The sequence below is a fragment of the Copadichromis virginalis genome, linkage group LG13, assembly GCF_057382275.1.
Source record: "Copadichromis virginalis isolate Kocher_CV1m ecotype Utaka linkage group LG13, C_Virginalis_male_GT1.1, whole genome shotgun sequence".
In the NCBI taxonomy this organism is placed as follows: domain Eukaryota; kingdom Metazoa; phylum Chordata; class Actinopteri; order Cichliformes; family Cichlidae; genus Copadichromis; species Copadichromis virginalis.
The window spans coordinates 24820544-24833263 of record NC_140630.1 but is presented as its reverse complement, the minus strand read 5'-3'; the positions used below and the strand labels follow the sequence as shown (position 1 = coordinate 24833263).

General features: G+C 41.3%; 1 protein-coding gene across 1 annotated transcript; it reads right to left on the bottom strand.

Moving 5' to 3' along the window:
• Positions 1–8616: 8616 nt before the first annotated feature.
• Positions 8617–11555, bottom strand: ntpcr (nucleoside-triphosphatase, cancer-related). The gene is made up of 5 exons (XM_085478163.1): positions 11472–11555; positions 10906–11068; positions 10714–10819; positions 9859–10074; positions 8617–9360 (listed from the first exon to the last, which is right to left on the bottom strand). The coding sequence occupies exons 1-5, from the start codon at positions 11503–11505 to the stop codon at positions 9283–9285; spliced, it is 597 nt and encodes a 198-aa protein (XP_085334289.1). The 5' UTR covers positions 11506–11555; the 3' UTR covers positions 8617–9282.
• Between the last annotated feature and the right edge of the window lie 1165 nt (positions 11556–12720).

Here is a 12720-nt window from a genome sequence, read left to right as displayed (position 1 = left end):
CATTTGCAACACTGTTTAGCATTACAAAATATCTACTGATTCCCTAAAAGATGCCTCAAACAGATGGCTTTGAACACAGAGTGCGCATGAAAATACACTGAAAACTGCAAAGTCAAAAAATATCTTAAAATGCTAATTATTTCCATGTGTGATGACCTATAGGACCTACATAAGTATGAGCATGGGCTGTGTTTGATCTATAAGAGCAGCTCATATCAGCTGAGGTGCAAATGCTGCGTCTGAAATTTTAATTTCAAATTTGAAAGTCCTCACACTTCATGCAGAGGCTAAAAATTGCTGAACTGTTAATTCAAGTGGAAGAGACTACCATGGCTGAACTGTTTTTGGGAGCAGTTTAAGCTGTGGAAACATTAGCTGAGCTGAGCTTGAAGTCTGTCCTTGATAACTTTCAACATGCACTAGTTACATGCAGACCTTCATAACATACTATGATTGTACCATTAGGCCTGCACATACACATTAAACTATATCATTTTACCCTGCAACCACTAAATAAAATTTGTGTTGAGTAACACTATCACTGACTTTAAACCCCCCCCCCCAAAACAAAACAGTTGTGAACTTTTAAGTCAGACCATGCTGCCAAAAGTCACACTGTGGTCTTGGCACATACCTATACATACACACATGCACAGAGCAGCTACAGTAGCGTGTGCAATGGAAAAAAGTTTGAACAGTTTTGCATTTGTGGTGTAAATTTGTCAGAAGCACCCAACAGAGGCATTAATCACAGCAGGTCGACAATCTGTGAATCATTATCCACACGCTGTAGAGATGAATACCTCTTGACTCGACCCTTTCAATATCCTGCAAAGCTCTCCATATATTTGTTCAGTTTATGTAACGCTGCGATAATCTATATGTCATTAGAGCACTCTGCGGTGGAGGAGTTAATGATCCACAGTGACATTCTTGATATGGCATAAAGCTGCTGCATGTACATATGGCAGCTATTTTCTTGATGTACACTGAGTAGAAACGTTTGAGGGTTTTACTCTCTCTATATATTTTTTCTCTTTTGTAAAGTTTTGGAATGACGGACACATCAGCTCAGCGGCCCTGAGGGGAGCAGTACCAGCCAATCAATGGCTCACCATAACCCAGATCATTGTGTCCTCTTTGCCCTCTGACCTTACATATCATCCACTGACAGCTCCTGCTCCTTCCTCCACAGCTCCTAGGGGCTATTTTAACCCTCCTCTGAAGACACAGTGATGCTTCTGGAGGCTTTGAGTTTAGGATCATGTAGCGGAGCAATGGACACCAACTCACACGCATGCACCTCCGCTCTTTGTTTGATACGTTTCCTCTATCTAACCACTAGATACTGACCACAAGATATATCCAGCCCAAGGTGAAGCCAGCTGATGCAAAACTGACCATGTTCCTCTTACAGGATGTATGACTCCTCACACATGACACATTCCCACAGGAAATAGGTTAGTGGTTTCTCTTGAACAACACAGAACTGTTACATTGAAATAAATATACAGCTGTGCAACCCATTGTATGAATAGTAAAGGGGAAAATGTGCATTTCTGAGATCGTGGAAGGATTTATTTATGCCATTATTTCATGTTTTCTTTTATATTTGTCTTTCATTCTGTAAAGTGAGCTTTTGCAGGAAAGGTATGCTGGCAGCTCAGGCACAGGCTTTGAAATCCAAAACTGTCTGCCTCCAGCAGCCCCGGGGAGCTCATGAAGGTGAGGTAATGGGAAGAATGGTTTAGGAGCTATCTGCGGTGGGCAGCAGGGTGGAATAATGGTTAGGAGCCCGGATCAAACAGCGTAATTTCCACTGGCTTTGGATCCTTTCTGACATTAACTGCCCACCTGTCAGGATCCGCAGACTTTTGCCATACTTATTAGCACAGTGAGGTGTGGACTGACTCAGGATTTATTTTTTTTTACCACTATGTGGTGTGGGGACAGTGGACTTGGATTACCCATTGTGACTTGGATTACTGCTGGGTTTAAGGCATTATACACAGACACGATAGCTTTTTGGTATTATCCATCCTGTCACAATACAAGGCTGTGGAGATGGATAGAACAGTAGCAGTAGTAGTAAAGTAGTTTCAGTGGTTAGTGTGTGTGGATTTTTATACAAATCTCTAATCAGTCTAATGCTAATCCCCATGCAGCTGAGTTATAGCACCTAAGGCTCCTCACTCGTGGCAGAAGTAGAAACTAATTTTAAAGAAGTCCACTTCTGCTATCTGTGCACAGAGCCTTTCAGGTTTATTTGGGTAAACAACCGACTGAGTGAACTGCATGGCACAGATATTTGTGGAGCCTGTTTGGCCGTTGTTATGTGAATATTTGGCTTGTTAATGAGCACGCTGCCAGAAGGCTTTCTGCAAGGTGAATTAAAGCTCAGATAGCTTTCTGGGAATATATCTGAAATTGCAAAGTCTGGTTGTAATACTCTGGGGGGGCCAGGTGAAACCTAGTGGCAAAAAAACCCAGTGAAAAATATTAAAGCTCACATACCCAGGCTACACTGACAAATGACCTTGATTTAAGGGGAGTATTGCTAAGTACTTACCATGTGCAGGCTTTGGCACAGAGAAATCTGACATCACAGATGTTAAGAAGCTTTAGCCTCACATCTTACAATAAATCATAGTCATCTTGGGAAATAAATAGTGAATTTGAGATCTGTTTTTTGTTTTCTTTTTTTGGGAGAAAGTTGGACTTGTTGTTTATCTCCCACATGGTCTTTGAACAATATGTTAGATTCTTATCAGTAGTGCTTGGCCTTTTGGCCAAGGGCTTCTCGGACAATACATCATACACTCCCCGCCTCTACAGCTGTCAATGTGCCTCCTGGGCTGGTGCCACATAGTGCAATAAGTGGGGAGAAATTTCCTCATCTAAGCCCCCAGCTCCCCCACTCTCACTCACACAGCCCCAACCCTTCCCTCCAACCAGAAAGCTCCCTTTTGTCCTGGATTGTTTGTAAGCTCTTTGCATTTCTGTGCCCTCCATGTGCTGGATAAAGGGTGGAGGGTGTCACACAGACATCTGTCACAGAGATATGGTGAGAATGCATCTCTGCGATATGGATTATGGATTAGTTCACTTCATATTCATTCAAATTGTTCTACAGTGTGGGCCATTTATATGGATACACTGTAATAACATGGGAATGGTTGGTGATATTAAAGTCCTGTTTGTGGCACATTAGTATATGTGAGGGGGCAAACTCCTCAAGATGGGTGGTGACCATGGTGGCCATTTAGACGTCGCCCATCTTGGATACAACTTTTGTTTTTTCAATAGGCAGAGGGCCATGTGACACATCAAACTTATTGGTAATGTCACAAGAAAAACAATGGTGTGCTTGGTTTCAACGTAACTTTATTCTTTCATGAGTTATTTACAAGTTTCTCTTTGTTCACAGCCATTGACATGTCGAAGAGGTTAACATGGAGCGGATCAAAATTGTGTTGATATCTGGTGAACGCAGTAACCGGGTCATTGCAGCAGATTTCAATGCAAGACACCCTACGAGACCACCCATCTCCCATGCTACAGTTAGCAAACTGCTTGCTAAGTTTTGTGAAACTGGTTCAGTGTTGGATTTGCCAAAATGTGGACGCAAGAAAACTGTCACTAACGAAGAAACATCAGTGGCTGTCCTAGCTTCATTCAGCAAGAGCCCACAGCGTAGCACTCGCCGCATGTCACTGGAGAGTGGCATCAGTCGAACATCCCTTCGGCGGATATTAGCTACTCACAAACGGCACCCTTACAAACTCCAGCTACTGCAGCATCTCAATGAGGATGACCCAGATCGGTGCACAGAATTTGCAGAATGGGCAAAACAAAAATTGGAACAGGACCCTCAGTTCACGCAGAAGATTTTGTTCAGTGATGAGGCAAACTTTTATGTGAAAGGTGAAGTTAACAAACAAAACCACAGCTATTGGTCTGACACTAACCCACATTGGGTGGATCCCTCCAAGACTGTTGGAACAAAAAAGTGATGGTTTGGTGTGGTATATGGGGTACAACGATAGTGGGTTCATTCTTCATCAATGGAAACCTCAAGGCCACTGGATATTTGAAATTGCTACATGATGATGTGTTTCCCTCTTTATGCACTGAAGCTGGCATGTTCCCTGAGTTTTTCCAGCAAGATGGTGCACCACCACATTATGGGTGCCAGGTCCGAGCATTCCTAGATGAACAGTTTCCTGGAAAGTGGATTGGTCGTCGTGGGCCAGTTGAATGGCCCCCAAGATCTCCCGATCTGACCCCCTTAGACTTTTATCTTTGGGGTCATCTGAAGGCAATCGTCTATGGTGTGAAGATACGAGATGTGCAGCACCTGAAACTACGGATACTGGATGCCTGTGCTGGCATTTCTCCTGCGGTGTTGCTATCAGTGTGTGAAGAGTGGAAGAAGAGGGTTGCATTGACAATCCAACACAATGGGCAGCACATTGAACACATTTTATAAGTGGTCAGAAACTTGTAAATAACTCATGAAAGAATAAAGTTACGTTGAAACCAAGCACACCATTGTTTTTCTTGTGACATTACCAATAAGTTTGATGTGTCACATGGCCCTCTTCCTATTGAAAAAACAAAAGTTGTATCCAAGATGGCCGACTTCTAAATGGCCACCATGGTCACCACCCATCTTGAGGAGTTTGCCCCCTCACATATACTAATGTGCCACAAACAAGACTTTAATATCACCAACCATTCCCATTTTATTACCGTGTATCCATATAAATGGCCCACCCTGTATATTGCCTTTGATGGAACAATCCTCACAGTACACATTAATACAGTACCTTCAAGCCCCCTGGCAATATGTCTATTGTTCCAGTTGCACAGTGGTTGTATATGAACAAAATCATGGTGTTTACAGAAAACCACAATAACCATATATCATAACATTACCATAAGACTGGGAACAAAACATAGTTGGTTTGTGTGTGTGTATTTTGACACATTTTTACCCTTATACATAGTCATACATTGGAGTTACATTCACACAGAACATATTAATCCTGTTATTGGGTGATTTGCATTCTTTATTGTCGAGTACTAAAAGGTGCGTATACATCTGTGGCTGGCCCCGCCCTCGGATCCTCGGATCACAACACGGTGCATCTTCTGCCAGTCTATAAGACTGTACTGAGAAGAGAGAAAGTGAGGAAACACCGCATAAAGGTTTGGAGTGATGATGCCTCTTTAGCCCTGCAGGGCTGCTTTGACTGTACAGACTGGTCGGTGTTTACCGAATCATGTAGAGACATTAATGAACTCACTGACGTTGTCTGCGGATATATATCCTTTTGTAGAGACATGATTATTCCCTCAAAGGTTGTGAATTCTTTCCCTAATAACAAACCATGGTCCTCTAAAGTTCTTACGAGGCTGATTTACGAAAGGAATAAAGCTTTTACTGAAGGGAATACCTTGAAAGTCAGAGAAATTAGGAAGGAGATTAGATCAGAAATTAAAAAAGCTAAAATAAAATACAAGGATAAGGTAGAGGCGGAGATGGGTAGCAATAACTTAAGGGTGGCTTGGGCTGGCATGAAACACATGACTGGTCACTGTCTCAGTGACTGTAATAAGATAAGTCTCCCTGGTTTTAGTTCAGATTTTCAGTTAGCCAATGAGCTGAACAGATTTTATTCGAGATTTAATGATAACTATATTCCAAGGAATACACTTGATTCCTTAATAGAGAGCACCAGAGGCCCCCCAGTTTTGTTCTTTGATGAAAGAAGGGTGGGAAATCTTTTTAAAATGAGTAAGACTAATAAAAGTCCAGGTCCTGATAATATATGTGGCCAGGTGCTTAGAACATGCGCTGAGCAATTATGTGGTATTTTTTATCACATCTTTCTTTTATCTCTTCAGCAACAGAAGGTTCCAGAGGTATGGAAAAAATCAATTATTTCTCCAGTTGCTAAGACCACAAAACCTACATCATTAAATGATTTTAGGCCCGTCGCTCTAACATCTTTAGTGATGAAGTCCTTCGAAAAACTTGTCAGGAAGGAGATCCTGCAGCAAGTAGAGAAGCTGATAGATCCACTACAATTTGCATACAGGCCTTGTAGAGGTGTTGATGATGCAGTGGTCACTCTGTTGAACTTCCTTTATCACCATCTTGATGGCGCCAAAGCTCATGCTCGGCTTTTATTTATTGATTTTTCTTCTGCTTTTAATACTATCCAGCCACATCTTTTAGTGGACAAGCTTCTTAACCAATTTAAACTTAATTTTAATCTCGTTGGTTGGATCTTAGACTTCTTAACTGATAGATCACAGTGTGTGAGAATAAACGGCTGTTTTTCCAAACAGCTGAACTCTTCCACTGGCTCACCACAAGGTTGTTGTCTCTCTCCTCTTTTGTATATTTTGTACACTAATGACTGTCGCAGCACACAGGCCAATAGGCATTTCATCAAATACGCAGATGACACAGTCATTGTAAGCCTCCTTCATGGTGAAGAGGATTCCCATGGGCCTGTTGTGGAGGAGTTTGTTTCATGGTGTGATCAGTCCTTCTTAATGATTAACACCTTGAAAACCAAGGACATGGTTATAGATTTCAGGAAGTCATCCCCTCATCCTGCGCTTACAGTGGTAAATGGTGCAGCCATTGAAATGGCGGATAGTTACAAGTACTTGGGGGTTGTTCTTGATAAGACCCTGTCCTTTGAGTCACATCTTGCTGCTACAGTGAAAAAGGCCCAACAAAGACTGTACTTTTTAAGGAGGTTGAGAGGTTTTAATGTTTCATCTGAAATGACTCTCTTTTATAAAAGTTTTATTGAATCTGTTTTAACTTTCTGTATCATTGCTTGGTACGGTAGTATGTCCATGGATAATAAGACCAGACTTAACAATCTGGTTAAAGTGGCGGGCAAGATTTCAGGGAGGTCTCAGGTCCAGCTTGTGGACTTTTATAACAGGCAGGTGCTGAGGAAGGCAACCTCTGTCCTGTTGTGTTCAGATCATCCTCTCTTTAACGATTTTCAACTGCTTCCATCAGGTCGTCGTTATAAAATGACTGCAGTGAAGACAAAGCGACACAAATTGTCATTTGTACCAAGTGCTATTATCTTAATTAACAACACTAAGTTGTAAGTGTTGTTGCCATTGCACATTGCACTTTTTTCGATGGAATATCTAGGTTGTTTTATCAGGCTTATATTATATTATAGTATTTTTTTAATGAGTGTACGTGATGTGTTGGTTGTATGTTTGTTGTTTGTTTTGACATACTGCGAATCAATTTCCCATCAGGGACAATAAAGTTACCATTGACCATTGACCATTTCAGCTCTTTCAACCATTCCATCATTATTTTAAAAAACCAACCTTACCAAACTATCTATTTTACCATTTATTCGCTGCTTTAACCGAGTTATCACTACTGTGCCTTGCATTCACTTCATTGTTTGCACTGCTTATCCATTTTTAGCTCTGTATTCATGCTCTTGTGCTCTCAGCACATGGTGTTCAGGTGTTACAGCTGAGCTTTGTTAAAGTAACCCACAGTCTTTCTGTGCTTTCCCTGCCAGCAAGTGCCCCCGGCTGGGAATCACTTCTGTCAATGATATGCCCACAACATGACAGTTTGGACAGCATGGTTGCTAATTACATCATAACGCATCGAATGCATCCACACACACCCTTGATTTGGTACAACTGGCAAGGCCTTGGCTACTGTTACATAATCCATCTGCTGTCTTGCTGCAGGGTGCTGACAATCACCTTCCAGTCAGGAGAGCCGCCTCCCTCGGCGCTACGCTATGCTTTGCCTTGCCCTGCCCTGAACCGCACCGTCCACTCTGCAGCAGCTACAGCAACATCATGTTGCCATGTTTGCTGAAAGATGCGACCAGTGAAATGTTGACTTTGAAGCCGTTTCAGCGACTGCTGCTGGTGCCAGCGGATCCAGCCGTACGTCAGCGGAGCCCACAAAACAGATGCTGGCGCAGCAGCGTGTCCGACGCACATCACAGCTGGCAGCTCTTTCTGCAGCCAGCCTGACAGGTTACATCAGTTATACAAGCGTTGTTTTTATTTATTTATTTTTTTAAAGGGGGGGAAAAAAGTATTTTCACTTTGAAACGACCCAAAGATGCTTTGGTTTTGAGACAAACAGCTTTGCCAGAGGGTTTCTATTAAAAACCTTTATGCGACTGCCAGACTGTGGAGCTCACGCAGAGAGAGGGAGAGATTCCACTTGCAGCGAGCTGATGCAAACAATCAGCAAACTCGGGAACTTTGAATGTACTTGAGCTACTTCACCTCACTCATAGCCACTGGCACAGCTCACCAAATTCTTTTAATATCTGTTTACTTGTAATCAAAATATGCATTTTACCTTTGCAAGCCTTCATAAACCACTTTGAAGCTTTTTTGTGAAAGCATGCCAACATCTCAAAAACCTTAAATCCACTGATGCTGTTTATCCTTCACTTTAATCTGACTACGCACTGATATTGATGAATATCGCATGACCGAGTGTGGAATCCACGCAAAGTGCAACATATTTATTTGCGCCGGAGAACACGAAAACACTTGCCAGTAAAGAAAATGAACAATAAATACCCGAGAAAAACAAACTGTTTATTTTTAAATTATTTTCTGTTCACATTAGACGATGAATAAACCATGAAAGGATGGGCTGCATCGTTAAATATTGATCGACTTTCAATGAGAACAGCCTCAGGTTGATGAGACAAACGGAGGCTCGCATAGCAAAGAGCTAAATGAGTCAACAGGGGCACGGCTTCGTTCGCCCCTTTATTAAAAACGGCAGCACCACCTGACTTTGTGGGGAAAATAAAATGATATTTTATACTAACAGAAGAAAAATGCCTTCTGATGTCTCTATAAATCAGTTAAACAATAAAGACCTGTTTTTGAGGCTTTGACGTATTCACCCAGAAACTGAACTATTTCCCCGCTGTCTTCCATCTCTCAATCAATTATTCAGCATGCACACCAGTCTGAGGCTGTATGAGAAAGGGGGGAAAAAAATTAATTGTTAACATAAATAAATGCATGCGACACACCAACTCCCCCAGCAGCCAGGGATGCCTCTAAGCTCAGGTTGCAACCCCAGTTGCAAAGCGCGGGTAGATCCTTTTAATCGTCTCTGGCTGTTTGAACTGTTCCAGCGCTGACACTTAGAAAACTTGTAGTCAGCAAAGAGCCACACGCGAGCTGCAAGGTTTTTTCCTTTTCAGTGGCTCCATACGAAGCTCAATATTAGGCTTTCGACTTTAAACATTCCTGCAGTGTCTCTAAGATGTCTTGTAGAATAGCATTTCTGTTCTCCTTAGACACCTAAATGGGGAAAAAGAAACAAGTAAACATAGAATTTAGAAAGTGTTTATAGCCTGTGTGAGCAGAATATACAGCCATGCATTAAATACAAAGATTAATATGAAATAAATATAGAATATAATGTCCAATGCCTAATCTGACCTGTTGTAATACAAGTAAAATTACCAATGGTAGGTCTTTAAGTTCATTCTGCCTCATGCAATAACTCCCCCAGCCTGAGAGGGAGTACAGTGAGTAGTTTGCATGACAAAATCCATAACTGAGTCTTCCGTGATGAATTATTTTGACATTTGAGCCCTCCCTTTGTTGTTAAATCAGTCACGCATGATTTAGAGTTAATCCTGCCGTAGAGGAGGGATAATGCAGGGCATGGCCCCTGTATGTTAGTGAACAGACTGCTTCCTAAGGCCAAGTGGATGCAGTCTAAGCAGAATCCTATAGCTATCAAAATCTGTTTTAAAATAGCAGGGGAAGCATACTAGGATTATTTATACTCACAGTGAACACCTTGACGTCCCTCCTGTTCCGCACCTCTTCGACCAGCCCCAGGGGTTTACCTTTAGGGATGGGGATGGTGCCCAGGATGGTGCAGGAAGAGCTATCTAAGGTCTGTCTCACTGCCCTGATGAAAGACTGGCTGAAGAGCTCCATTTTCCCAATCTCATCGATGACAAACACCTTCCTGCTGCTGCTGCTTCCATCCGCCGAACCAATCTGGAGATGAACGATGCAGACATTACATGGAGTAGTGGGGCTCAAGCTAACGATTACTTTGTCACCAATTGATCTTTAATTATAATGTCAGCCAATCCTTTGGTCTGTAAAACACCAGAAAAAAGAAAAGAGAAATTTCCTAGTTGCTTAAAATCAAGCACAATCCATCGGAGGAGATATCTATTCATTTAAGCACTAAAGACTATTTTGGATGCTTAGTTTGGTTAGTTAAGGGAAACATCTTTTACAGGCAGACGCTCGTCGTTTTAATATTTCACGGATGACTGACACCGAAAGCGTTTTGTGTGATGCTACACTGCAGATCTGCTGTGATTACAGAGAGAGTGAGATGAAAGTGAACCACGCGCTGCCGAGGCACAGACATCTTTCTTTACAGCGCATGTGTAGGCGTCACTCCAGGTTCACTTTACATGCCGGATTAATCACGGTCAGTGACAGCCAGACGGCACCACGAACACTAAAAATGTCACTGTGGAATTTACGTGTTTGCAAGCTTACAATTATTCCATCAGTTTTCAGAAAAAAAAAATCAAAGTGGAGGGGAGAAGGGAGTCTTTCGCTTGCTGTGATCTACTGATGAGGGTGGCTTTAAAAAAAGCCCATGTGCTGCTTACTTACATTTCTGAAGAGGGGGAGAGCCAGATTTTCAAATGAAGGCAAGTCGACCACATACTGGCCAACTGTGTACTCCCGCCTGCCGTGAGGCTGGCTGTCTCTACTGTCTCTGCAAGTTAAAAAAGAAGTGAGTCAAAACAAAGCGAGAAAAAGAGAGCAGGCAGTTTGAGTGAGACTGCATGACAACACCGCTACCTGATTCTGGACAGGTGGCCCCTCGCTCCTGTCAGGGTGACCACATCAAAGCCGACTCTCCGGCCCCCTTCCCTGACCTCCTCCGTGTAAAAGCCTTCAGCTCCCACTCCTGATGACACTAAAGCCTCGCAGGCTTTCTGGACCAGGGTGGTTTTCCCCACACCTGAAGGCAAAACAGACAAACTGTCGAACAACTGAAATATCACCGTTTCAAGCGGAGGGATCCTGCCTTAAGTATTACTATGGTAAAACAATGTATTTAATCCTTGCAGCTCTCAGACGGTTAGGTAGCATAATATATTTATGTAAATCATCAAAAATATGGCGTCACTCCATCGTTATAATAATACTAAGAATAATAAACACAAACTAAACTAAACAAAAAAGGCTGAAACGTTAATTGGGTTTGTTACCCGAATAAGAGTAACTGGAATAAGCTAACCTTCATTCAAATCAACGTTAAGACTGACTTTTTCTTCGCTGGGACTTAAAACAGCTGACTGACCGCTTTAGATTTACAGCGACTTTAGCTTCAGCAGCTGGGTGCACTCACTGCTGACTGTTACCTGGAGGTCCTGTCAGAAATACGTGCTTGAACATTGTGGTTTCCACCGTCCAACGTGTTCCTGCAGCTCTTCCGGACACAGAGTTGACGCATGCGCAGTAAGAGGTAAAACTTAGGACGGCACATTTAACGATTTTTTTAAATGATTTTTTTAAAAACCAAATCATCTATAAAAGACAAGTTAAATGGGTACATTTATAAAAGAAAATGTTTGCCATAAACAACTTATTTTTCTTTTAAAAATAAAACTTGGGTTTTGTACAACTTTAATATAGAGTTATAGAGTAGTGGATCAACAAGTCCAACATTTCCAAGTAAAAGTTAGTGAAGTATACGGTTGAGTAAAACTAACATTTTCCGAATTATTAAGGTGCAGCTGGTTAACTCTTTTATGCAAGATGCCTTGTGAAATGCCAAGACTGCCCAAATCTTATATAAATAATATTGCTTGAAATCCATCAAAAACACAATTTAAGTAAAACGTGTATTTAAGTCTAAAATGTGATATAGATTACTATTTGTTTGAACTTGTGTTGCATTTCTTTGCCTTTGTATTCATTCCCCTATTGATAACGTTCCAATTTTTCAGTTTTATCCATTGCAAAGTTATTAGTTTAAGTATGCATTCGTGTGTTTGTGATTATCTTCAGATATGTTAGGACAGCCATTTCAATTGTGGATCTGACAACAATGGATTAATATTTAAAAATTTGACTTCACAACACACTTTGACAGCCTGCCCTCTGAACACGAAAACAGAAACACATAATGAAATGTAGAAAGAAAATATTGAAATAAACCAACTTCTAGATAGGATGACACATACAAAGAAAAATAATAGTTAAATACGTATGAACAAAGAAATTTAAACAGATAGTAATTTAAAAGACATAATTGAAAGTGGTATGAGGTTGTATCATGCCTGATAATTTATCTGTATACATATAAATATTATTTCCATACAGTCTTTGTTTTCCTTGTCAAATGATATGAGGGGATAAATGGAAAGTAGCAGGTGGAATTTAAAGGAAATGCCCTGAAATCAGGAGTTGCTACAGGACTTGGAGATTTTCAGCTTGTGACTAAATCTGCTGATTTGGCGCTTTTATGCTAAATGATTTGCATAAATGGCACGCTTATAGAGATTTTTCATCCTCTTATATGTTATCTAAAGACTCATGGCCCAAAGCTTAATGCAATTATCTAGTAGCTCCAGTATTAACTGAGTGATTAAGATAAAAAATGACTAC

Bases quoted from the DNA above. Each gene is read 5' to 3' on its own strand.
- ntpcr (XM_085478163.1), bottom strand. From the start codon at position 11,505: ATGTTCAAGCACGTATTTCTGACAGGACCTCCAG. The intron at 10,820-10,905 runs GTAGCGGTGTTG...TTTAACTTGCAG, and splicing joins GGCCACCTGTCCAGAATCAG to AGACAGTAGAGACAGCCAGC. The intron at 10,075-10,713 runs GTAAGTAAGCAG...GTTCATCTCCAG, and splicing joins CTCTCCCCCTCTTCAGAAAT to ATTGGTTCGGCGGATGGAAG.